This window comes from Sciurus vulgaris (genome assembly GCF_902686455.1).
Source record: "Sciurus vulgaris genome assembly, chromosome: 17".
NCBI lineage: Eukaryota > Metazoa > Chordata > Mammalia > Rodentia > Sciuridae > Sciurus > Sciurus vulgaris.
In genome coordinates, this window is record NC_136478.1 from 61680053 (window position 1) to 61706085 (window position 26033).

General features: G+C 55.9%; 1 protein-coding gene across 4 annotated transcripts in view; it reads left to right on the forward strand.

Annotated features, from left to right (window-relative positions):
* Window positions 1–26033, forward strand: part of MYH14 (myosin heavy chain 14) — a 70607-nt gene that overhangs the window by 14740 nt on the left and 29834 nt on the right. For all 4 annotated transcript variants that reach the window (XM_079117788.1, XM_079117786.1, XM_079117785.1 and 1 more), the window contains 16 exons: window positions 1046–1144; window positions 1931–2071; window positions 11276–11371; window positions 13692–13810; window positions 14283–14435; window positions 14537–14710; window positions 14992–15165; window positions 16039–16153; window positions 19691–19878; window positions 20116–20237; window positions 20885–20954; window positions 21112–21272; window positions 22129–22237; window positions 22978–23109; window positions 24138–24344; window positions 25648–25785. In XM_079117788.1, the coding sequence (XP_078973914.1) occupies window positions 1046–1144; window positions 1931–2071; window positions 11276–11371; window positions 13692–13810; window positions 14283–14435; window positions 14537–14710; window positions 14992–15165; window positions 16039–16153; window positions 19691–19878; window positions 20116–20237; window positions 20885–20954; window positions 21112–21272; window positions 22129–22237; window positions 22978–23109; window positions 24138–24344; window positions 25648–25785 (2198 nt within the window). The remainder of the gene's footprint in view (window positions 1–1045; window positions 1145–1930; window positions 2072–11275; window positions 11372–13691; window positions 13811–14282; window positions 14436–14536; window positions 14711–14991; window positions 15166–16038; window positions 16154–19690; window positions 19879–20115; window positions 20238–20884; window positions 20955–21111; window positions 21273–22128; window positions 22238–22977; window positions 23110–24137; window positions 24345–25647; window positions 25786–26033) is intronic.

Consider the following 26033-nt stretch of genomic DNA (forward strand, 5'->3'; position numbering starts at 1 on the left):
ACATCTTCCGCCTCCATTTCTCCTTCTGAAGAAGGAAAAGGAGCACAGAGCCCACCTCCGAGGGGCGTGGAGGCCTGTGAGTCAGGGCTTAGCTCGGGAGCCCACCGCATGGCAAGCACTTGAGAAAAACCCATGGTTGCCAGCCCTGAATGACTGATGCAAGTTTGCCACGTCCTCGTCGACGGTAATTGGTTGACTGATAACCATGAAGCGAGACGCTAGCAACCGTTAGTAAGAACTAGCCCCCTGGGGCGGGCTCCCTCCAGCTGGGGAAAGGGTTTCTGGTCAGGCCACTCAGGGCGTCAGGAACTGGGGGTCTCAGCTCCTGTGCCTGGCTGCCGCTGAGATCAGTGACAGGCTTGTGGGGGCATGCTCACAGGCCTAGCACCCACTGGGGCCAGTCAGAGGGGTGCCAGGGTGGGGGCCTGTGTCACCCCAGTGTCTGCAACTGCAGCTGAACACTGGGAGGAAACTAAGGCTCAGGGTGATGGCAACCCGGGTCCCCCTTCCTCGAGGGGCCCCTCCCCATCTAACCCAAGCAGGTCAGCTCCCATCTTCAGCCACTTTTGGAAATGAGGCCTCTCGGCTTGTAGGTGATCTTGGACCAAATCTGGGCTCCATGGGCCTATGCTTTATTTTAAGGTGGCCTGCCCTTTTTAATACCTAAACATGCCACATGACTTAGGGAGGGGCAGAGTCTAGTGGGCAGAGGGAGCTGATGGTTCCATTGTCCAGGTGGGAATACTGAGGCCAGGAGGGAGCTCTGGGCGGCAGACCTGCTCACCTGTGGCCAGCGGTGAGCCGGGCACTGTTCCCATGCTTCTCGCCTGGCTGCTCATTTTCTCTGACAGTGGTTCATCCAGGAGTGGTGTTTTTAATCTCCTTGAGCAGATGAGGAAACTGAGGCGTGAGTGCTTAAGTGACATGCCCAAGGCCACTCACCCAGTTAGTGGCACAGTCACAGGCCGGGCCCCAGCCTCGGCCTGGCAGCGGAGTGGGCGGCTGGGCTCCCTCCTCTGCTCTGGCTCCTTGACTCCTCCCCAAGACCTGCTGGAGAAGTCGCGGGCCATCCGCCAGGCCAAGGACGAGTGCAGCTTCCACATCTTCTACCAGCTGCTCGGGGGCGCTGGGGAGCAGCTCAAGGGTCAGTGCCACCGCTGCCCTGCCCTGCCCTGCCCTGCCCTGCACAGGGAGGGTGGGAGCCACTCGGGCGGGAGGAAGGGACAGGAGGCACCCGCGTGTCTGAGCGGCCTTGGGCGGGGCCTGCGGTGCGTTCCGCTGCCTCTGTCCAGCGCTCTCCTCCTCTCGCTCCGCTCGCTGTCCCGGCACGTGGCGCCGCTGCCCAAGGCCCTGCTCCTCCGGCTGCGTGACCCGCGGCTCCTGCTCACGCTTCCGACGCCGCGGGCCAGCTGGCTGTGGCTCCTCTGCCTCTGCTCGCACAGCCAGGGCTACCGGTGACTCCGGCTCCGCTGCGCCCCGCTGCCTCTTGCCTCCTGCGGGCCCTGGTGTGTGCCCTCCCTGCTCCTGCGCCCCGCCCCGGCGGCACGTGTCTCCCGCCGCCCCTTCTCCCCTCTGGCTGCTGCTCCTGCCTCTTTGGCGCCTCACACCCCGTAACTTGTGTTTCTTGCTCCTGCTTCCGTTGGCCCCTCCTCACTCAGGGCCACTTTCTGTGGCTTCTGAAACCACCTGTCCTCTGGTGCTGGTCCCCACCCTCCCGTGGCCTCTGCTAACTCTCCTCTGCAGCCCTGCTGCACCTGCCAGGGATAGCTCCTGCCTACAAACAGGAGGCGTCTAATGTGTGCTAACACCAACTCCCTGCCCAGGGCTTTCCAGCAAACCAAGAGGGGAGAGGGGCGGGACTGGTCCCAGTTGACCACACTGGACCTGAGGTGGCTGACCCTTGACCTCGTCCCCCTCCTCCTCCCTGCAGCCGACCTCCTCCTGGAGCCCTGCTCCCACTACCGCTTCCTGACCAATGGGCCGTCGTCCTCTCCCGGCCAGGAGCGGGAGCTGTTCCAGGAGACGCTGGAGTCCCTGAGGGTCCTGGGATTTGCCCCAGAGGAGATCACCTGTGAGTGAGCCCTGAACCCTGGCAAGGGCCAGGCAGCGCAGGGCAGCCAGGACAGGCCATTCAAACCTTGGCTTATCTGCTGAAGCTCTTATCAAGTAGGAGCACTGGGGCGACCGGGAGACCGACAAGCAGATAAATGGGGATTTCTGTGGTCCACTAGAAGGTGATGAGCGCATGGAGAAAAACAGACCAGGGGACGGGGAGGAGGGCTCAGGGAAGGTGCATGGAGATGGTGTTTGAGCAATGGCTGAGGGAGGCGAGGGGGTGACCACAGAGGAGGCTGGGGAAGAGCAGAGGAAGCAGCCTGTGCAAAGGCCCTGAGGCAGGAAAAGCGCCACATTGGAGGCACTGAATTCCTGGAGTGGATTCAGTCTAGTGAGTCATAGGCAGGTGAGGATGGAGCTGCAGATGCAGGCAGGGCTTCAAATGCTGGCCTCAGGATTGGGGCTTGTCCTGGGGCTGCTGGGGAGCCCTGGGTGGCGGGGGGGGTTGGGAGCAGGAACAGGATGAGGTCAGCTCTGGGAGAAGAGAGGAAGAGAGCCGCCTCAGGGGCATGTGAGGACACAAGTGGAGAAGTGGGCAACCCAGGACGTTGGCCGGGGGTCTGCTCCAGATGGTCTGGGCCGGGGGGTGCTGGCAAAGCCCCCAGCTTTTCCTGCAAGCAGTTTGTCCTGACTGTGGCTCTTTGTGGTCATGGATTCATTTGCTCCAACTGCCGTAACATAGAAATCGAGGACCCTGTGGTTCCCAGACATCTGGACTGGGGGTCTGCAGGGCAGGTTCATTTGGCTCCCTACCTCTGCCTTGGCTTCTGGCGGTCGCCAGTGATCTCAGGTTTCCCTTGGCTTGGTCTCGTCCATCTCTGCTGTTGTGTTCATGCGGGGTTCTCCAGGTGTACGTGTGTCCATGATCCCCTTTTAAAAGGATGAGGGTCACCCCACGACCTCCTCTTAACTAAGTACATCTGCAATGGCCTTATTTCCGAGAAGGTCGGTTCTGGGGACCTGGGGGTTGTGTATGGGGGAGTGGACCCCGTGGACCCTGGTGTTTCTGAGGTCATGTTTGGCCCGAGTCTTTCAATGGAATCCAGGAGGAAGACCCTGAGGAGTTTCGGGGCTGAACTTGGTCTGATTCTCCTCTGGTCCCTGGCGCTGTAGGAGGGAGCTAATGTTGGGGGGAGTGCTGGGAATGGAGTGCCCGCTTGGCTTGGCCATCCACCCAGGCGGAACAGCCGGCCTCTTTGGGCATATTGACACAGCCCTGCCCTGCCCCGCCAGATTTTCCAGCTGGGTTGTGTAACGTCCCAGCACGCCTGTGCCCGCAGCTGGGCAGCTGGCAGACACATCCAGCCTGAGCCCCATGGCGGGGGCCTCCCAGCCCCTTCCCACAGGTACTCCTGCCACCCTGCTGTGGTGCAATGGGCACAGACAGCAGCTCTGATTTTTGTATTTCAGAAGCAAAAATTTTTGGAGTACCGTGTACCTTCGAGAGACAACCCAAAAGGGCCAAAGGTTACCTGGGAATTCCAAGTCTTCTCCGCACCCTGGCCCTAGTTTCCCTCTGTTCTCCTTCAGAAGCGCTTCAGACACATAAAAAATGACAATACGGCTGTTCCCCAGTGTCCACAGGGTCCTGGCTCCCCACTGGACGCCTGGGACTCCCCCGTAAAGTGGCACTGTGTTTGTTTGCCACCTCCAGTGCCTAGCCATGGGCTTTGAATCATTTCCAGATGCCTAGCAAAACCTAAACCCAAGGAAGTACTATGCAAATAGTTGTCACATTGTGGCACTTAGGGGTGAAGGACAGGGGAGTCTGTATGTGCTCAGTACAGGTGCGACATTTTCTCATGTTTGATCGCAGATGCGCAGATGCGGAGCCCAGCGACATGAGGGCCACTGGCCTGTCTTTCCGTGGGGGAGGCGATCTCTTCCTCAGGTTAATGTTAGCGGTGCGGGTGATGAAAACAGGATGCTGCTTCTCTTCTGGTTTTAAAGTTGGTTGTTCTAGGAGGGCGCCTGGCTCCCTGGCCTTCCGCTGGTCCCCAGGACTTTCAGATGTGGTGACTACAGGTTAGTCTCTGCCGTGGGCTGGCCCAGCTTGTCGGGGCCATGGCACCTGGTGGCAGGGGCTCCTTCCTGAGTGTTTGGGGCTGGATTCTGCTTCCGTGCATGAAGGTGGACCTCAGACCTTTTCGTAGCCTTGTGACATTTCATGGTAGATGAATGATGATTCTTTCAGCCAGTCCGTGGCAGGCAGACCTGGGGCATTTCCCTTCCGTTGCTATTGGAGTAACAGGTGAAGTCGGAAATCGGCCGTGCAGTCTTTCGGAGTAGGTCTTTTGTCCCGTGTGAGCAGCTCTGTAGGATCAGTTCTTAGAGGTGAAGTGTGAGGTCCAAGAGGACAGGGGAGGTCTTGTTTTTATCTGGCTTAATTTTTCTTTTTGGCAGTATTGGGGATTGAACCCAGGGGTGCTTTGCCCCTGAATCCTTCTCTGCTTTTTATTTTGAGACAACCTCTGGCTAAGTTGCTGAGGCTGGCCTTGAACTTGTGATCCTTCCAAGTTGCTGGGGTCCTAGGTGTGCACCACTTCATCTGGCTTTATTTGAGATACAATTTATCTCTCTAAAGGGTACAACTCAGTGGCTTTAGCAGTCACAGCCTTGTGTGTCTATCACTGATCATCCTGGAACATTTTCAGCAGCCCGAGAAGACATTTCGCCCCCTTGCCGACCCCCCAGGTTCCTGCCCTGCCCCCACCAGCCACAGACCCACTTCCTGTCTCTGGATTTGCCTGCGTTGAGCATCCCGTGTAAATGAAATGGTGCCACTAGTGGCCCTTGTCTGGCTTCTTTCACGCAGAGTGGTGTGTTCAAGGCTCTGGTGCTGTAGCCTGTGTCCTGCCTCGATTCCTCCTTTTTGCTGATTAATTTAGACTTTTATCTTTTTATTATGGAAAATGTCAGGCAGGTACGCAGGCAGAGAGCAGGGAATGAGCCTGTCACCTGCCCAGGGGTTGTAACTCATGGCCTCTCATATTCCATCCCTGCCCTGCCCCCCTCCCAGCTAAGTGAGTGTTTTGCTTTCACTGTAGGGAAACTACTTTGTCCCCGTCCATACCAAGGTGCTAGTTTTTGGTTACACCAGGAGTGCCTCTTGCCCCACATCCGTGCCAGCAACCACGGTGGTGAGCCATTTTGCTTTTGCCCGTGTGGCTGACAGATGGAATCGTATTACAGCTTTATTTTGTGCTTCACTTGTGAGGAGTGCAGCCAGTCACCTTTTGATAGACTTTGCTTCTGATAGAGAAAGAGACAGAGGGTCAGCGAAGTGGGCTCACCTTAATTCAAGAGGAGGCAGAGCTGTGGTGGAATCCAAAGTCAGGCCATGATCCATTTGCAGAGAAGATGGATACCTCAGTGTCACCCATGGGTGCAAAGTACTTAGGGCCAATCAAGCAGGGTCCCCATTCGCCCTGCATCACATCCTGTCTTTACCTGCCAGTCCTCAGCACCATGTACGCCAGGCCCAGAGGTTGACCTTGGGACATAGGGAGCCATGGCAGCCTCTCACATGAGCCAGGCTCATTGTCACCAGCCCCTGGCATCCCCAGCCAGGGCTTGTGTGTGATCAGCAGCCCGGAAGTCCTCGCCACACCCTCAGGGCATCACCCTGGCCAAGCCGTTGACAAAAACGCAGGTTCCTGAAGGGACCTCACAGGTCATTTTCAAGGCCACGGGGAAGCAAGTCAGGATGGGTCGTGGCCGATGCTCGGGAGTGAGCATCATGTTCCTCAGGCCAGACCTTCCGGGTCTGGAGGGCACATCCTTATTTCCCTTTCGAGATGCATTCAAGAAGAGGCATTACTAGGGTGGAGCGATACCGGGTCTGGGGCATGCTTTAAAATATTCCTGCAAAAATAATCACAGCGACCCAAAAAGAGGACTGGGGGTGGGGGGGATGGCAGAGTGAGAAAACCAGGATTTGAGTCCCGAGGTGGAATCAGAGGATCTTCCTGGACGTTCCCATGGAGAGAAGTTAAATGAACAGGCACACATGGGGCTGGTTCCTGGAGCTGCCCCCCAAGAGCATCCAGGGAGAGTGGAGTGTGGTTGTGGGTCTTCCTTCAGGTGACTTTGTCCGGTGCCTGAGCGATGTTGCCCTAATACTTATAGAATCACCCCAGATGGGTGGTTCCCAAGTTAGCTCCTGGGGAAGTTGACAGGCCCTTGCTCTAGGGCCACAAACAGGTTTTCTGGCTCACTTAAATTTTGGGATGTGCCGGGTTCAACAGCTTCCCCAGGAGCTTTTTGAACCTTTACTGTGCTACCCCAGGAGGTGACAGAAAGCTAGACTATTCTGCAGTTATGACTGTGGAACCCTTTCTCAAGGTTGGGGTTCCGTGGGACCACTTTGAGAAACACACCCCGGCTCAGACCTTGGCGATGCTGGGTGGGCATGTGAGTCCCGGGCAGGCCTTGCCTCAGGAGCATCCAGTCCGGGAGGAGACAGATGTGGAAAGTGGGAGCTGCCATCCGGGGGCCCGAGTGCTGTGATGGGGTGGCCCAGGCTCTGGGAGGCACCCACACGTGACAGAGAATACATGCTGGCCCAGAGCAGTGTCTGTCTCCTTGCCAACCTGCCGATCTGCGTCATGCCCTCGTCCATTCTTGCACTGGTTGATTTGATTGACTCACGCTGCCTGAGCTTCCCGGGAGCTGGGGCCTATGCTGGGCCTGCGTGGGGAGCAGGGGCATCTGACCAGCCCCTTGCCTGACCCTCTAACTCCCAGGAGCACAGAGGTGGTGTCGCGTCACTCAGTGGCTCCTGCCCGGGCCCTTCCTAGGCATGATGGCTGATGCTCATGGTCTTTTCTGGGGGTGCTGGTTCACCCCCATTCTGCACCCGGGAGGATTAAGGCCAGGGAAGGGAAGAGGCTGCCCGTCACACAGGGGTCCAGGGCATGGACTCTCAGTCCCAGGGCCCCTCCTGAGCTTGAACAAGTGACAATTGTCAGTGATCTTTCCTGGCCTCAGTTTCCTCATCTGAGAAGCGGGACCGTAACTTCTCTTTCTCTCCTGAGTCATTTGGATTTGGGGATGCCGATTGTTCCAGACATCCCCACACACCTAATTTTGCTGGGCGAGATTGCAGGCACTGGGAGCTCACCTGCTGTCACACCTGCATCAGGTCTTCAGGTGGAACAGTGTGGAGCTGGAGGACAGCTCCGTCCTCGCTGCCTGTGCCCCTGCCCCAGGGGTGTCCCCTTGGAGGACTCCATTTTCCCACCCATAAAGTGGAAATGGTGGCAGACCCAGATCATGGGGCTGGCCATGGGCCGTGTGTCGTGTGGGAACTGTGCTATGAACTGTGTTTAATGTCACATAATTTGAATTTAGTTTCAATTTAAATGTGGCCAGTGCTGCCAGCCTGGAGGGTGCAGGTCTGAAGGAGCCACCTCTGTGCCCATTGCACACAGGAGGACACAGGCCTTGTGTCTGTCCTTCCTGCAGACCTGGGTCTCTGCCCCCAGGCTGGCTGACACCAGAGCTCATGCTCTGCCCCTGCCTGGCCCCACTGTCCCCCTCAGCCCCTTGCAGGCTGGTTCCCTCAGAAGTGGCCCTGGGAGTCCCTCCAAGGAGGCAGGGCCGTCTCATCCTGTCCCTCTTCCTGTGCAGTCAGGAGCCTGCTGGCCTGTCGCTGCCGCAGGAGCCACTGGATATGCCAGCCCTGCGTTCTTAAACGCCTCAACCCAGGAGAGACCTGGGGCTGGGACTGGACGGGAGGCGGCCCGGCCCTCTAAAACCTCTTAGCATTCCTGGGCCCCATCTCTGAGTGGGCAGCTGGAGACCACTGAGCTCAGCCCCTCCCACAGCCCAGGAGGCCACCCCGCAGACTGCATGGTCATCGTCATCCCCATTTAGTGAGCTCTCTGCGGTGTCATTGATCTGTTGATTCATTAGGCTCAGGGTGGACTTGGCCAGAAATCTGCAGACAGACGGAGCCCTGCCCTGTGGGGTGTTCAGACCAGCAGGGGGCCCAGCATGGAAGCACCCAGATGAGTTGAAATTGGACCGGCAGGAGGGTAGAGGGTGCCAGCATCTGGCCCACCAGGGGCAGCGCTTGGCGAGGTCCTGTGCTTGGGCAGAAAATACCAGGTGCAGAGGATTCAGGGATGGCGTCTAGCTGGCGGCAGCTGCCTGGGCAAAGGCCCAGGGGCAGGAGTGAGTGTGTCGGGGGAGCCGGGAGGAGGCTGCCTGGCTGGTAGAGCTGGAACAGGATGGTGGGCCCGAGGGGCCGGGAGGGCTGGGAACAGGGTGCCACAGACCCTGGCACTGGTGCAGATGGGACCCCAGAAGCAATGGGGGAGTTGGAAAGAACTGTCCCCCAACTTGTGAAAATGCTTATAGAGTGCTTACTGAATACAGAGAGCAGTTGGAGCATAGATAGGAAGCAGGGAAGGACGTTCCCATAAGGAGTCAGGGCTCAGTGGCAAAGCAGAAGAAAAGCTAGCGTGTGTTTCACACCCTTGGACGCGTGCCCCGCAGACTTCACCAGGACCTCCTGCCGTTCAGCAAAGTGCACAGGAGAGGTTTGGTGGTCCTGGGGTGCTCCCGAGGTCGTGGCCGTTACTACTCTCCAGCTGGTTCCCTCCGGAAGCCCAGCCCTTTTTTAGCAGCGACTTCTTTCTTGTGTTTGGACACACCCTGCATTTCACAAGGTGCAGATTCACTGAAGTGCGGGCGAGGTGCCCCTCGGCCCCTTGTAGGCTTCACAAGTGCCAACACAGTGGCTGGAGCCACACACACGGCGCCTGACGGTCCAGGAGGCCAGAGGTCCACAGTCTCAGGAGCCTGAAGTCAGGGGTGGCAGGGCTGGTCCTCCGGCAGGCTCCAGGAGGGGACCCTGTACTTTCCAGCTTCCAGAAGCCCTGCTCTTCTGCTTGTGGCCCCATCCTCCATCTTCAAAGCCTGTGTGGCTCCACCCCTGCTCACATGCCTCCCCCTTGCCAGGACCCTGCTGATGGCACTTAGGGCCACCAGGTAACTCGAGGTCAACTCCCCATCTCAAGAGCCCTTGTTTAACCCCATGTGCAAAGTCCTGTTTGATGTTTGAAACCCTGGGGATCAGGACATGGACCCCGATGGGGCTGTCATCGGGCCATCCGAGGATGTCAGTCAGGGTGCCTTCTGTCCCTCGGCCAGGCTGCAGGAGCAGCATCAGGAAATCAGTGCTGGCCAGGGCTGATATCTGTCCTCAGACCTGAGGCCGGGGTCCCAGTCCAGATCACACGTCACCTTCAGGATCCTATCTCTGAGCAGAGCCTTCAGCCTGGACCTGTCCCTTATCACGCGTGACCCTGGCACTTCTGAAGAGGAGACTGGTTGCTCGATCTCACTGTGGGTCCGTTTCCACAGGGTTAGATGCCAGTTTCGCGGTTTTGGCAGGAGTGTCCCAGAAGGCACGCCACCCCCTCCCCTCTGCCCACAGGCTCCTCTTCCAAGCCAGCTTCGTGCTGGGTGCAACAGACGAAAAAGCACGAGGTCGCCAGCGTCCAGCCCTGGGGGCTCTCACAAGGGCGTGCCGCTGTGGAAGCCCCCCTCAAGTCCCTTCCCAGCCCAGCACCCCCTAGTGTACCGCTCCTCCTGCTGCCAGCAGTGTGGGGCTGCGCCCCTGTTCTTGGACTTGGTGCAAATGAAATCAGTGCCTCTGCGCGTCTCCGTCAGAATAAACAGATGAGGTAGCTTCTCCCCTGCGTTGATCGGTAGCCTTTCCAGGTAGCTGTGTCCAACAAGTGCGGACACAGCCTGCATGGCACGACACCGCCTCAGTACCCAGCCCTGTTGTTGAAGGATGTAAGAATGTTCTGGAAGGACGACCAGATCTTGATAAAGTTTTCAGCCAAGCACAGGCTTCCCTGGGATTGCAAAAGTGGCTGCCTCCAGGAAAATCCACTGTTGGTTTAAAACCGACCCAGAACACTTTTGTGTTTATATGTAAAACAGTTGCAAATTATAGTCTCAGGAAATCACAAACCCTTATATTGTGACCTCAGATGTCCCATGGGACATTGAAGTCATCCAGGGTGGGGACAGTTCTTTGTCATGCAGGATGCCTGTATCTGGACATCAATCCCGACACCAGGACACCCTCCCACTGCAGGCCCCCCCACCTACTCTAGGAAGGGCCCCCAGCCAAAGGGCCCCTAGAACTGCAGGAGGAGCCAGTACAACCCCTCCTCCTCATTCAGGGCTTCCTCTGCAAACCCACCTGCTCACCAGATTCACTCATAACCCCCGAATCCACACTCCTGCTGTTTTGTGGGCATTTGCTGTCGGCTGGCAACAGGGCAGAGTTTGTGTCAAAGCACAGTCAACTCCAGAGAGGTGCGGCGCCGCGGTCTTGCTTGTCGGTAAACCATTGCCCTTTCAAGGTATATTTAGTAGCACGTCTTCACGTGTTTCTGCTTTTTTATCGGTGATTTCACTGTCTAAAAATGTCCCTCGAGCACGGTGCTGAAGTGCCATCTAGCGTTCTAAGAGCCCGGAGGCCGCGATGAGCCTCATCGTGAATGCCAAGTCTGATGAACTTCATCCGCGTGTGCATTACAGCTCTGTGCGCCAGGAGCTCAGGGTGCCCAGGTCTGCAAGGTACTATATTAAATAAGGTGTCTTTAAGAGAAACGCACGAAACATGAGGTGATTTATTGATCGATTGAGGAAAACGTTGTGAACAGAGAGGCCCAAAAGAAAGACCCGGTATTTCACCAGAAGTTTCAGCTCATGTCCTCATATTCACGAATTCAGTGCTCGCGGTGACTACAGACCGTAACTAGTGCAAGTCTTAAAATTTGACGGTACTTTGTTTTCTCCCGTTTCTCCATCGATACCTTGTTCTGCACCTGGTATTTTTCACTCAGTGTTTTGGAAACCTCTCCATAGCCCTGTAGACCATGCCATTCGTTTCTGTGGGACGGACCACGGGGCTAAGAGAACAGACCCTGAATGCTGATAAAACAAACCACGGACATAAACTCAGCCGGCATGCTTGATCCCTTCGCGTTTTTAAAGGCCTGTCCAGGGTCACAGACGGGTTTTTAGTTGAGGGGTGGTGGTATGATTCGCCTTAGGGTTTCCAAATTCAGTTTTCAAGGGGCCGATTCTTGCGGTGCTTGGGGTTGGGTGACTTCTGGTTTCCCGCCCACAGCTATGCTGCGGATGGTCTCCGCCGTCCTCCAGTTTGGCAACATCGTTCTCAAGTCGGAACGGAACACCGACCAGGCCACCATGCCCGACAACACAGGTACTGCCACCGCGAGCTCTGCCCACCAGGGTGCCCTCCCTAGCCTTCCCCCAGGGACCGCTGGGTTTGGGCCCCTGTGGGTCTTTGCCAAAGTTCCATCTAGCTCCCATTCTCACTGGAAAAAGCTTGATCTCTGCAGAACCTTTCAGCAGCCCCAGCAGGACAAGGATAGATCAGCTGGGCGCCCTGCCCACCAGCCCCTCTGAGAGAACCACCCTTAGCATTTGGCAGATCTCCTCCAGGCCTCTGTCCTCTGCTTATGTCCTTTTTTCCTTTTTTCCTTTTTTTTTTTTTTCCTTTTCAAAAGCAGAATTATAGTCAATATGCCTTTTGTTCACCAAACTGAAAATATATGTGCTTCTTTATTATGAGATTCTAATACAAGCTGGAAGGAGAAATATCTGAGGAGACAGAGGAAGAGAGAAAATTGCCTACAATCATCTCTCTCTCTCTTTGAGCTTTGCTGTATATCTGTACCAGTGTGAATGTAGATTGTCACAGAAATACAGTCATACTTCTGCCCTGGTTATAAAGTCCTATGGGCTCATTTTCAAGCCGCACAGCCCAGAGCTTCTGAGGAGGCAGGGTGGCCCCCACCATGCTGTGGACGCAACAGTACCAGTGTTGCGTGGGCTCTGTTCATGAGCACAGCAGGGGTGCCATGCACATGCAGTTTTTTGCTTTATAAAATTGGAGTCAGACCTCACAAACTGTCTTAAAACCTGCTTTTTCCTATTAGTGCATTGGGACAACTTTTGAGGTTGCTAACTAGGCAGAGAATTCTTAATCTGGGGTCTGCGGGTGGGGCTGTACCTCTGTCACTGGTCTCCTTTGAAATCTGTGCATTTTGCTTTCTGCATTTGCAAACAAATCAGAGAAGCACTCTCAAGGCTTGGGCAGATGCAGGGCCCACAAGGCTGGGGACCCATGGCTGCGTAGTACTCCACGGCCTACTACTTTAGCTCTGAAACGCCTTGTGTGGAATGCAAAGAGACCCAGCAGAATCAAGGCTCAGCGAAGAGCTCAGGCTTAGTACGTGAGACACTGAGTTCTATCCCCAGCATGTTAAAAAAAAAAAAAAAAAAAAAAGAATTAGAAACTGCAGTCGCATGCCCACTCAGGAGAGATTTAAATCCTCCTATCCTCACCTCTCAGACGTAATTGCCATTGACATTTTGATGCCATTTCCTTCCGGGTGTTTTTCTTTAATTCTGGAGCTGAGCCTGTGTGGTGACTGTTCCCATCATGGAAATGACAGAGGCCCGAAGACATTTCTGCATCACAGGTTTAACTCAAGGAGAAACTCCCCTCCCATGCAGCCTCACCCTTCTCCTGCTGGACACTGCTGTTCAGGCATTTATCCATGCTGTTTTTACCTATAAAAACAAGATGGACATTGCATGATACTTTTAATGTATTTTAGGTAAATTTAGAATTAATTGAAAATTTCAACATTTTACACATTTTGTTCTAGTTCATAAACCATCTCCCAACATAACTCCCCCCATTTTTTTCTTTCTTTTTCTTTTTCTAAAATATTTTTTGTTGTAGGTGGACACAATACCTTTATTTTATTTATTTATTTTTATGTGGTGCTGAGAATTGAACCCAGTGCCTCACACGTGCTAGGCAAGCGCTCTACCACTGAGCCACAACCCCAGCCCCCCATTATTTTCTTGGTAAAACACATTTGGAAATGAAAAGGACTTATTATTTATTTGGCGGTTCTGGGGATTGAACTCAGGGGTGTTCTGCCACTGAGCCACATCCTCAGACCTTTCTACTTTTTACTTTGAGACAGGGTTTCCCTAAGTTGCTGAGGCTGGCCTCGAACTTGCAGTCCTCCTGCCTCAGCCTCCTGAGCTGCTGGAATCACAGGCGTGCACCCCTGCACCTGGCTTGAAAAGGAGTTATTTATAAATGTAGTGTTTCTGCTGACATCAGAGGGTTCCACTCCCTGCTCCTCCTTTCCACCCCCAGTCTTTGGGTTGTTCACCGGTTCTCCGTTATGAACAAGGGTGTGATGAGCAGCGGAGTCTTTTTTTTTTTTTTAACTTTGTTATAACTTCATTTCATTTATTAATTTATGTGTGTTGCTGAGGGCCTCACACGTGCTAGGCAAGCGCTCTGCCACTGGCCCCAGCCCCAGCCCCAGCCTCACGTCCAGGGTCTTTTTTGCCGGGTTGTTAATTTTCTGGCTCCTCCAGTGATTGGACACACTTAGCACCGAGCCCGCCCCGAAGGAGGCCCCGCCCTCCGCCCCGCCCCTTGCCTCCCCGAGGCCGGGTGGTGCCGACGGGTCTCCCCTCTCTCTCCTCAGCTGCACAGAAGCTCTGCCGCCTCCTGGGGCTGGGAGTGACGGACTTCTCCCGCGCCCTGCTCACACCCCGCATCAAAGTGGGCCGCGATTATGTGCAGAAGGCCCAGAGCAAGGAACAGGTAGGCGGCCTGGCCTGAGGGCCCCAGCGGGGCAGGACCAGGAGCTGGGAAGTGCTACCGACCCGCTCCACGGTTGGCTGGGGCCCTTCCATCAGCCCCCGCTTCAGATGAAGGAACTGAGGCACAGAGAGGTTTATTTTCATGTCTGAAGTCACACAGCCTTTAAGTGGCGGAGCTGGGATTGCAGCCTGCTGTAGGCTCCCGAGTTCGGGCTCAACCCCGCTGTAGAAACCGGCTTGAGGCGACCGGAGGCGCGGCAGGACTGGGAGCTGGGCTGCTGGGCGACTTGGCCCCGCCTCACACCAGCAGGGCTTCTTTCATGGGGGGCTTTCTGGGGGTGTCCTAACCTGGGAGCTACCAGGTGCAGCTCGCGGGCCAGGACTCAGGCCCTCCCCCGCCTCAGCCCAACCACCGTCTCCTCGCCCGGGGCTGCGGGGACTCACGGTGCGGCGGACTGTCGGTCTGTCCGCAGGCCGACTTCGCGCTGGAGGCCCTGGCCAAGGCCACCTACGAGCGCCTCTTCCGCTGGCTGGTGCTGCGCCTCAACCGCGCGCTGGACCGCAGCCCCCGCCAGGGTGCCTCGTTCCTGGGCATCCTGGACATCGCCGGCTTCGAGATCTTCCAGGTCTGTGGCTCGCACTGGCTGCGCTCCGCCCCTCCTCTCCGGGTCCCTGCCCGGGCCTCTCTCTCGGGGCGTCCGTCCCGCTCACGGGTCCCTCCCTGCAGCTCAACTCCTTCGAGCAGCTGTGCATCAACTACACCAACGAGAAGCTGCAGCAGCTGTTCAACCACACCATGTTCGTGCTGGAGCAGGAGGAGTACCAGCGCGAGGGCATCCCCTGGACCTTCCTCGACTTCGGCCTCGACCTCCAGCCCTGCATCGACCTCATCGAGCGCCCGGTGAGCCGCGGCCCGCCGCGCCTTCCGCATCCGCGGGCCCTGCCCCGCTCCTGGGCCCGCGGCCACCCCTTCCGCTCAATGGGGACGTGTCCACGCCTGCTTCTTAGAATCTGCGACCAGGAGGCGCTAGGGACCTGGAATGCCCTGCCATAGGGCCTTGGCACTGAGTTGAATGGCTGACCATTGTCGTCACATCTGGTTGTAGGACCTAAAAATCAGCAGCAACCTAAGTGGCCAATATTTGGGGCTCTGTCTTATTCTCCCCTCCTGTCCATGGTCAGGCCAACCCCCCTGGACTCCTGGCCCTGCTGGACGAGGAGTGCTGGTTCCCCAAGGCCACGGACAAGTCATTTGTGGAGAAGGTAGCCCAGGAGCAGGGCGGCCACCCCAAGTTCCAGCGTCCAAGGCACCTGCGGGATCAGGCCGACTTCAGTGTCCTGCACTATGCAGGCAAGGTAAGGGGCTGGGGACAGCCTTGGGACCAGTGGGCAGGAGTACCAGGGCATCTCCACTTGGCTACAGATGTGAGAAGGATGCAGAGACCACCTGATTTCTAATCACAAACAAGATAGGGGCCAAGAAGCCCAAGGACTCCAATGAAGTCAGCAAAACACTTCCTCCAGGAGGGGTGTTTGCAGGGCTTTGAGGGATGGGTAGGAGTTCACCAGAAGAACTGTGTGCATTTGTTCAGTCATTCAGCAAACCCATGCAAAGGCCTTGTGTATGCACAGCTCTGTACTGAGCAAAGCCGGGGACATAAGTTGAGTATGCTTTCTGTCCTCATGAACTTCCTTATCAGGAGAGATGAATACAGGCTACCAGGATGTAAGGGGGCAGCTGCCGCTTGGAAGCCCAGGAGAGGAAGGCCTGGGAAGCTTCCACCAGAATGCACCCCACCTGAATCGAACTCCAGCGTCAGCCGATGTTTTCTGTAAAGGGCCACATAGCAATAGTGTCAGCTTTGTGGGCTGATGACCTGTGTCGCAACAACACAGTTTTGTTGTAGCATGAAAGAAGCCACCACTGATACAAAAGAACGCTGTATTCCAATAAAACTGTCATACAAAGAGGTCGCAGGCTGGATGCGCCCTGTGGGCTGGTAGTTGAGTCACAGGCAGCCAATGGAGGACCGGCGGAGGGTGGACTGGGCCTCCAGCCCCAGGGCACAGGCAGGCCTGCAGGGAGGTATGAGGGGTGGTGCAGGGGGTGCTATTCCCACTGCGGACACCAGGCGGCGCCCACGCTCTGGCCCTTGTGGGCGACTCAGGGGCCTAACTTCTGGGGAGCTGCTGAGCCACCAGCCACCCTCCTCTGTCTGGCTTCACCAGGTGGACTACAAGGCCAACGAGTGGCTGATGAAGAACATGGACCCGCTGAACGACAATGTCGCAGCCTTGCTTCACCAGAGCACTGACCGGCTCACGGCCGAGATCTGGAAAGACGGTGAGGACTGCCTTCCCAGGGCCTGTCCCTGGGCGCCTGCACATCCTTCTCCCAGCCCACAGGGTGGCCACCTTGATGAGGAAGCAGTGTCTGAACCAGAGCTCTCTGCTCAGACCCAGAGTCCACGGCTCAGATAGGGTTTCCAGTTAGTGACAGATGGATGTGTGGATTGGGCGATATCTTCAACCAGCATCCATTCAAGGGTGAAATACTCCCCTTCATCAGAAGCTAACACAGGGATGTCTACTATTGATTGATGTGATGTCAATCACTGATTTTAGCACACTAGCCTATGCGATGGGATCAGAAAAAGAAATAGGCACAGCCATCCCTCAGTATTCACTAGGACTTGGTTCCAGCAGCCCCCTCAAGTACCAAAGTGACTGTTCAAGTCCTTTACACACAATGGTTTATTATTTGCAAATAACCTGCACATATCTTCCCATGTACTTAAATCATCTCTAGATTACTTACAATACCCTAGACACTGTAAATGATGTACAAATGGCTACTACACTGTATTCTTTAGAGAATAATGACAACACCCCCCCCAAAAAAAAAGAAAAAAAAAAAAAAGCTGTAAATATTGAGTAGAGATGCAGGAGGCTTTTCTGAATATTTTCAATCCATGGATTGTTGAGTCCATGAAGGCCGAACCTGCAGATATGGAGAGCAAGCTGTTTATAGATATCCTAACCAGAGAGAGGAGCGTATTTGTAGATAAATTTGTAAGCATATGTAGGAATACTTTAGACATATATTTCCTAAAATACTTAAAGATATTTTACTAAAAAGGAATTAATAGCAACAAGAGAACCCAGGTCTTTGCTCTTTGCTTGATTACAAAGTCCCCCGCCATCCCCCAAGGAGGAGCAGAGGAACCACAGGCTGAGACGTGGTTTGTGAGGGCTTTCCTGCACCAACAAGGAAAGTGCTTGGCCATCCGTGTGCTTGAGGTCATCATCAGCAACATCTGGTGCCTTCATGGCAGGATCCTGACCTTCACTAAGTCTTTTGTCTGCTGTCCTTATTCTGAGGACAGGTTTGAGAAATGATTTTATAAAATGGCAGAAGCAGCATTTTGATTTTTCCTGGTTTCAGGTTTCCAGCATTTGTCAATTTGCCTTAACCTTTTATTGATCTGAAAGTGTAGCTGTAGAAATACCAGCCCGTGTGATTAGGCAAGAAAACAAAATGCGCAAGATAAGTTGCTTCTGGAGTTAAAGAGTATGCAATGTCTTGACCTTGTGAGCTGATGTCACCCAGAGGAATTTGATTTTTGTGTCTCACATTGTTCACACCAGAGATTGAAAAGCAGTGTTTGATATCAGTAACAGAACACAGTCTGCTATGGAAACCCTGCTCCTCTTTAAAATGGGTGTCCCCCTCATGGACGCACAAATCCCCCCGTGATCCCACATTTTCCACATCCTGTGTGTGCCTCACTCATGACAGAAAGCGGAGGCTGCAAAGCTTCCTGAACCTAGGCTGGGACCTGGCATGATCTTACTTCCTCCAGGTTCTAAAAGACCACCTAGGAGGCCAGTCCAGACTTGAAGTACTGCAAGGCACAGGCAAGGGAATGAACATGAGGGAGGGAAGGAACTGGGGACACGGGCATTCATCTCTACTATAGCCGCCTTGCGCACAGAATTGGGCGCCCTGCATCCTGGCCGCCCAGGGGCAAGGCAGATGAGGTGGCTGTCCTCTGAACTGATATGTGTGCTGGGAGCATCAGGTGAGTTCTGGAGCTTCCTGGAAGCCCAGGGAAAAGGGAGACTATTAAGAGCAGATAGGGACTTGGCCTCGGGAGGAAGGGGTCTTCACTTGTGCTCAATTCCCGTCGGCCAACACCGATGCCCTCAGTGGGTAGATACAAAGGTGAACAGGACTCGACAAGCTCATGGCCAGCACCAGGTGCCCACTTGCCCTACTCTGTGCTGCTGACTAACGAGCCTCTTCTCTCTTTCTTCATGCCACCTCTCCCTCCATGCATCTCTCCACCCTCTCTGCCATCTCCCCATCCCCGCATCTGCTCTCACTCCCCAGAACACGGGGGCCTCCAGCAGTTCTCCTTCCTTGGCTCCTTCCCCCCACCACCCCCAGGACCTGCAGGGAGGCACAGCTCTGACACTTCTCCGCCAGGGGGTGGGTGTCCCTGCGCATCGACGGGTGAGGCTGCTGGACAAGGAGGGTGGGCTGTTGGGCTGGGAACCTGGCTTTGAGCCTCCACCCGCTCTCCTGTCTACCGGAGGTGTCTCTCCGCCCCTGCCCTCTGTGCCGGCCCGCTCAGCTGTGTCCATTGCTAACAGCGGCAGAGCCTTGGAACTAACCCTTGCGGGCAAGTGTGGTAACAACAGCTGTTTCTTTTTTCCTTTAATTTTTAATTTTTTGTTCTTTTAGCTGTTTCTTGAGCACTTACCATGTGCTGTTCATGATATGAAGCCTTCTTATAATCAGCCCCTAGAATCCTCCTAACAACCCAGTGAGGTAGATATTAGTAGTATTATCCCCCTTATGCAGATGAGGAAACTGAAGCACAGCGAGGTTAAGAAACTTGCCTGAAGTCACACAGCCACTTAGTGGCAGGACTGGGATTCAAACACGGAACCTTGTTCTTCCCTATGCTCTAAGCATTTAATAAATGATAGTTACCATTTTGAAAATGACTGAAGGTGCGAGAGTCGGGTGAGAGAGTTGAACTCAGGGAGGAACGGGTCATATTCGAGGCCTATCACACTCCAGGCCCTGCCACGGCTGGATTATCCAGTTGACCACTGATGGCCTTTAGGTGGGCTGAGTTTCTCAGGTCATCAGATTCTGCCCAGCTGCAGGTCCTGAGAACCCCACGTGAGTCATTACACGGAACTTGAGACGAAAAGGAAGGAAGGGAGGGGTTGTTACTAGCTGAAGTGGCCCCACCAAGTGGCAATAGAGAGCACAGAGTCATGTGAAATCGAGCCTTTCTAGAAAAACGGCTTAAAGGGGAACATTGCACCCTGATGCAGGGTCCCGTGTGAGAACAAGGACTTATCACATTTTCAAGGTGGTGCTGTTCCCAGCTCCTGAGATGCAACTGCACTGGGGTTGCTATCGCCATATCCCTCTCTGGGCCTCAGTTTTCTCCTCTGTAAAATGGGAATGACCCAGGCTTACATGCAGCTGTATGTGCACCACTCTGAGCAGAGCCAGGCAGAGTAGAGGCCCTACAAGTCTAAAGACTAGGTGAGCAGCCGCTGCCATCACCGTCAGCTGTGACTGGCCAAGGAAGCAGCCTCATCCTTGAGAAGAGGATCAGAGATCCGGCTGAGAGGGTGGACACCGCATGATTTGGATCTTCTGAGCCGTGTGGCCTCGGGCACAGTCTCCCCTCTCTCCGATCCTCAACTACCCATCTATCCAATGGGCTGTGAGCCCTGGGCTTTTCTGATGATAAAGTTCGGGGTCCCACAAAGAGTAAGACCACCTGGCCTTGGCCAGCCCAGCTCCCCGGAGCTGACCTGTGACTCCCCCTCCCTGTGTTTCCTCCCCATACAGTGGAGGGCATCGTGGGGCTGGAACAGGTGAGCAGCCTTGGGGACGGCCCACCAGGTGGCCGCCCCCGCCGCGGAATGTTCCGGACGGTGGGACAGCTCTACAAGGAGTCCCTGAGCCGCCTCATGGCCACGCTCAGCAACACCAACCCCAGCTTTGTTCGCTGCATCGTCCCCAACCACGAGAAGAGGGTGAGTGAGCCCGCCCAGGAAGGGCAGGATGGCCCAGCGGGGTAAAGGCCCGGGCACTGTACTTGGCCATAGCCACATGAGGCCCGGGCCACTCCGACTGCCTGTGCGACTTTGAACTGGCGGCTTCCACTCCCTGGATCAGTGCCCTGGTTTTCCACCCGCCGCCCGCTGGTTCCGCCCGGGCATGACGCCCCCTTGTGGCCGCCGCCGACCGTGGGTCTGGCTCCCTCTCCGCAGGCCGGGAAGCTGGAGCCAAGGCTGGTGCTGGACCAGCTGCGCTGCAATGGCGTCCTGGAGGGCATCCGCATTTGTCGCCAGGGCTTCCCCAACCGCATCCTCTTCCAGGAGTTCCGGCAGCGGTGAGCGGGACTGGGTCCGGCAGAGGGGAGAGTGGGGCGCGGGTCTGGAAGCCACCGCGGCTACAGTCCCCTCCCCCCATCGCTACTTCTGAAGCGGGGCAGTTGGGGCCAGGGACACACTTTGAGCCTCAGTGTCCTCCTCTGTGAAATGGGAGAACAGTACCCCTCTCAGTTGCTCCCAATGCAAAACACATGGAGCGCTAAGGGACCCGGGCATGTCCCGCTGATGCTTGGGACCACCGACCCTGAAGCATGACCATGAACTCCCTCCATTGTGTTGCAGCCTGCGCTTTAAAAGTGAAGCGGAATAGGCCTCAGCGAACACCCTCAAAGTCTCATAAGTAAGGGTAACAAAACAGTGTGCACCCGCAAGCCACAGAGAACCGTGTCTCTCTTTAAATCCATGTAAGCTGCGTGGAACACTGAAAACTTTCTAGTGGCCACATTTTTAAAAGTAAACGAAACATGCAAGATTAATTTTAACAAGCTCTCTTATTTAGCCCAGTGCATCCAAATATTTGAACACGTGATCAATATGAAAAAGAATTAGCAACAGGCTACCTTGCACAACTGCTTTCCTATGCAGTCTTAGAAATCTGGTCCAAACGCCTAGAACTCTGCTCCTCTGCCCTCCCCGCCCACCGCAGGTATGAGATCCTGACACCCAACGCCATCCCCAAGGGCTTCATGGATGGGAAGCAGGCCTGTGAGAAAATGGTGAGCAAGGGGCAGGCTGGGAGCTGTGCCCACCCACTTGCCCAAATGCAGCGGCCCAGGTGGCAGGACTGGGGACTGGGACCTCCCGCTCGCCCACTGCCTGACCCTCCTCCTCCTCTCCCCCTCCCCCCTTGTTGACCCCCCCAACCCCTCACAGATCCAGGCCCTAGAACTGGACCCCAACCTCTACCGCGTAGGACAGAGCAAGATCTTCTTCCGGGCGGGGGTCCTGGCCCAGCTGGAAGAGGAGCGGGACCTGAAGGTCACCGACATCATCGTGTCCTTCCAGGCAGCTGCCCGGGGATACCTGGCCCGCAGGTGGGCCACACTGTTTCTCCAGGACCTGTTGCTCAGGCTGGGTGGGGGAGGCTGACCAGATGACCCCAAGCGTCTGGGCCCCATGATGGTGGCAGGGCTCAGGGGAGCTGCAGGGTTCCCAGGCTTCTCGGGTCTGTGGACCCAACCCTGTGCCAGGTGCTGCTGAAGACAGAGTGGCGGCCCACTATCCTGGTCTGCCAGGGCCAGTTTCCCAGGGTGCAGGACTCTCAGGACTGAGCTGGGGACGCCTGGGGCACAGGCCAGTCCCTCAGGGACCCATCTGGGCAGGAGACATAGGCACAGGGCCCCAGTCTGTGGCATGATGTGCCCTGACAGGGCGTCGTCAGCATGCAACGAGGGGACCTGGTGAGGCAGACTTCCCTAGGTCACACGGGATGACCAGACGGATGAAGGACAGAGGGCAAGGTGGCCCCAGCAGGAGAGACAGCCTGTGCAAAGGCCCCGTGATGCGGGAGCCTGGCATGGGTCGGGATGCAGGACGTTCAGGGGAACCTCCTACCCCCTCAAAGGTGACTCAGAGAATATCAGAGGAGGACATCCCAAACACCAGGCTGGGGGTGCTGGGGAGCCAGGGAGGGCTGAGATCAGGGAGGAGAGAGTGGGGGGGTGGGAGGATGGGGAGGAGATAGGTGAGGAGCTAGGTCAGGGAGGACAGCACCTGAATTACAGGGGCTCTGGGGCGGGGCAGAGAGCAGAGGACAGGAGGACTAACAGGCTGAACACAAGAGCTACCTACAGTAGAACAGGGCCGCACACCAAAGGCGTTTAATAATGGGCGAGTGGGAGCTGGGGCCCCTTGCTAAAGGGCCTCTGCCGTTCACCCGTCTCCCCACAGGGCCTTCCAGAGGCGCCAGCAGCAGCAGAGCGCCCTGAGGGTGATGCAGAGGAACTGCGCAGCCTACCTCAAGCTGAGACACTGGCAGTGGTGGCGGCTTTTTATCAAGGTGAGGGCAGCTGGAGGGGGTGGCTGAGCAACCAGATGACAGGCTCTTGGGGCTTGGTTCACCTGGACAGGTGACTTCCTCTATTCAGGCTTCAGATTTCTGTATCCCTAAAATCAATTCGACCTTTGTAACCCAGGATTTTTTAAGTAGCAAGTGACAAAAAATCTGATTCAAGCCAACATGAATAAACATGGATGAACAGGGAAGCTTCAGGTACAGTTGGATCCAGGGCCAAAGTTATTGCTCTCAGAAGGAGCCCACCTGAGCGTGTTGTCCAGGGTTTTCAATGAGATTTTAATCCGGGACAGTGGGAAGGAATCAAACACAGCTGTGTAAAACTGAATAGAAAACAAGAGAACCAGAATTGCGAGAGTGCATCCCACTTAGCAAGGAGGAGGGGCAGTTTGGAGAGACTCTGGTGGCAGTTTCGGGGCGCAGGCCCTGCACCTGTCTCCCGCCTGCATCAGGCAAAGTAAAGCGCATCTCCTACTCTGGATTTTGGGCTTCCGACCCTGTGCCGAGGAGCAGGGGCCACAGCGTTAATGCGCGTAGTGGAGCCTGTTCCCGTCACTGTTTTAGGCCCTTTCCAACGGGGAACTCGAACTCGTTCCGTTTGAGCACCCTGTGAAGGAGGGGCTGTTAGACAGCCCAGAAGGAAGGGGGGATTCCCGCCCCACCAGGAACGCGTAGCCCCTGGGCCAGGCGGCCTCCCACTTCCCACCATCCTCACCGCTCCGTAGGTGAAGCCACTACTGCAGGTGACGCGGCAGGACGAGGTGCTGCAGGCTCGAGCCCAGGAGCTGCAGAAAGTGCAGGAGCTGCAGCAACAGAGCGCTCGGGAAGTGGGGGAGCTCCAGGGCCGAGTGGCGCAGGTGAGGGGCGGGGCCGCCAGGGGTGGGGTCAAGAGGGCGACGGGACGTCGGCGGGGTGTTGGGGCGGAGCTTCTGCTCGACCCGCTATGTGCAGGGGCGGGGCTGCAAGGAGAACTGTGGGGCGCGAACAGCGAGTTGGCCTGTGCGGGGCTGGCCCGAGGCACTGAGCCGCACCCTGGGGGCCGAACCACTGTATGCGCCGGGTTGGGGTTGCGGGGTCCTGCAGAGCCCGGTGCTCTGGGAGCCCGGCGGTGGGATGGGAGGTCAGTATACAGGTGGTGGACTTTATAACTCTTTCCAGCATGTTTATTATGGTAAAATGATTCTGGCATATTCTTCTGTTGATTGATTGATTGTACCAGGGATTGAACCCAGGGGCATTCAACCACTGAGTCACATCCCCAGTCCTTTTTTGTATTTTATTTCTAGAGACAGGGACTCTCCAAGTTGCTTAGCTCCTCGATAAGTAGTTGAGGCTGAGCTTTGAGTTCGTGATCCTCCTGCCTCAGCCTCCTGAGTGGCTGGGATTACAGGCGTGCGCCACCGCGCCGGGCTCTGTTGGCTTTTTCTGAATTAATTTGGTTGGGTTTCTGGGCAGAGTTAGTTGTAGTAAATGAAATGCAAAGCGAGAGAAAGCCTTCGCTGGCTTAGCTGGAACTTGTACCAGAAGGGAAGAGACTGGCTCGGAGTCCCAGGAGGGAGCTGAAGGGAAAAGATCCAGGAACAAGAGGATGAGATCTGAGCCTGCTGGACTGTGGGGCCAGGAAGGAGGGGCCAGGGCAGGACCTAGGACAGGAGGGGACTGATGGGCAGTTGGAGGTGAAGAAGAGGGAGATGTGTGGTCTCCCACGCATTGGGAGGATGTGGAGTCTTTCTGAGATGGGGACCTGAGGAGGGGCCTCCCTCCCTCTCCTGCCCGCAAGGCCTCCAGAGCAAAGCAAGTTAGGTGACAGGAAGGTCTCGGCACTCCATGAAGGGCCACCCCGGGAGCCCTGCCTGCTGACCACTGACCTCCCGCCGCTCCCCAGCTGGAGGAGGAGCGAACCCGCCTGGCGGAGCAGTTGCGAGCAGAGGCAGAACTGTGTGCTGAGGCGGAGGAGACGCGGGGGCGGCTGGCAGCCCGAAAGCAGGAGCTGGAGCTGGTGGTGTCGGAGCTCGAGGCACGCGTGGGCGAGGAGGAGGAGTGCAGCCGGCAGCTACAGACGGAGAAGAAGAGGCTGCAGCAGCACATCCAGGTCTGGCCCCTACTGCCCACCAGGCCTCCTTCCTGGACTGCATGCTTTCTACCCCAGTCGCCTTTGCTTCTATATATCATGTTTCTTTGGACCATGAATTAACAGAAAAGTCAGCTCTGGCTGACTTAAGCTAAAAAAATACAGGCGTGTGTATACATTCGTTTAAATAATGGGAGACTGTAAAACACGTAAGCTTTAGGTATGGCTGGATCCAGGCAGTCAAGTGATATCCTCAGTACTCTGCCTCTTTCCACCTCCTGGCTCCCTCTGCCTCCGTGCTGCTGCGTTCACAGGCAGCTTCACTTCTGTGGTTCCCCTTCAGAATTAGTGTGCTTTTCACTTAAGGCATATCTCAATTTGGATGCTACATTTTCATTGGCAACATTTGATCTATACTTAACTTTCCTATCATCTATGGTTTAAAAAAGTAGATTCACATACCCGGGTTGTTCCAAACACACTTAAAAGTTTTCCATTAACTGAGTGTCTAGTCTTAAGTTTCAAATAAATAAAGTAGAAAATGTGGTCCCCCAGTCGCAGTGGCCACCTTTCAAGAGCTCTGTGGTGTTTGCACCACCTCGTCTTCAGCCCCTTGCCGGGGGAGGGGTTGTACCCTAGAGTTACCGGGACCACTGAACACATGGCACCTGACAGATTGCAGGGACAGACGAGATTGACAGCTGCTCATCAGTCACAAATAGAGCTTGAGGGCATCAGAGAGCAGACCAAGGAGGTGGTGCTCAAGCAGAGTTTATCAGCAGGGGCTCCGCAGATGGGCAGGTAGCAACAGGCGGAGGAGGCCCCGGCTGCCACGGGACCGAGTCTTGCTTCTTAGAAACATTTCATGGGTTGGCAGGGGACGGACGCATCCTCTCAGGGTTAGGCAGACACAGTGCCCTCACAGAAGGCGAGACTGGCCAGGCAGAGGGAAGAGGAGGCCACTGGGGCCCTCCCCACTTTGCCAGTGGCCAGGCCGCACAGGATGCCGATCTCTGCCATGGTGGCCAGGACCCATCTAGATGATTTGTGTATTTATTATGTTCGCTGTTCTCGATCTGCATCTTCAAGTGCACACGCGCGAATGTGATTTCCCCAGGGACAGGGAGTTTATCCCTCACAGGGCTCAGCGCAGCACCTGGGCACCCCAGGCACTGGACGTGCTTGCCAAACCAGTGATGCCCGTCCTGCCCGGTGCCGCCTGGGTATGGACCTGTCTGCACCACAAGCCCCAGAGGTCTGTGGGGTCCCTGCCCTGTTCTCCTCCAGGCCCCTGGCTACTCCCTTCTCCCTCCTCCCCCTCCAGGAGCTAGAGACCCACCTGGAGGCTGAAGAGGGGGCACGGCAGAAGCTGCAGCTGGAGAAGGTGACCACAGAGGCAAAGCTGAAGAAATTTGAGGAGGATCTTCTGCTCTTGGAGGATCAGAATGCCAAGCTGAGCAAGGTGGGGCCCTGGGAGCGGGGGTGGGGGTGGGCATTGGCGGGTGTGTCTGCCAGGTGACAGGGATGAAGAATCGGGATCCAGGTGGTGGAATGAGCTTCTGGACACCCCAAAACAAAAACCAAACAGCTTCAGAGAAACGTGCTTCTTCTACACTGTAAACCATCTATCTCTCGATGGCGTACAGGACCTAACGGGATGCGAATGCTGCTGGCTGTGGTGGCGCACGCCTGTACTCCCAGTGACTATGA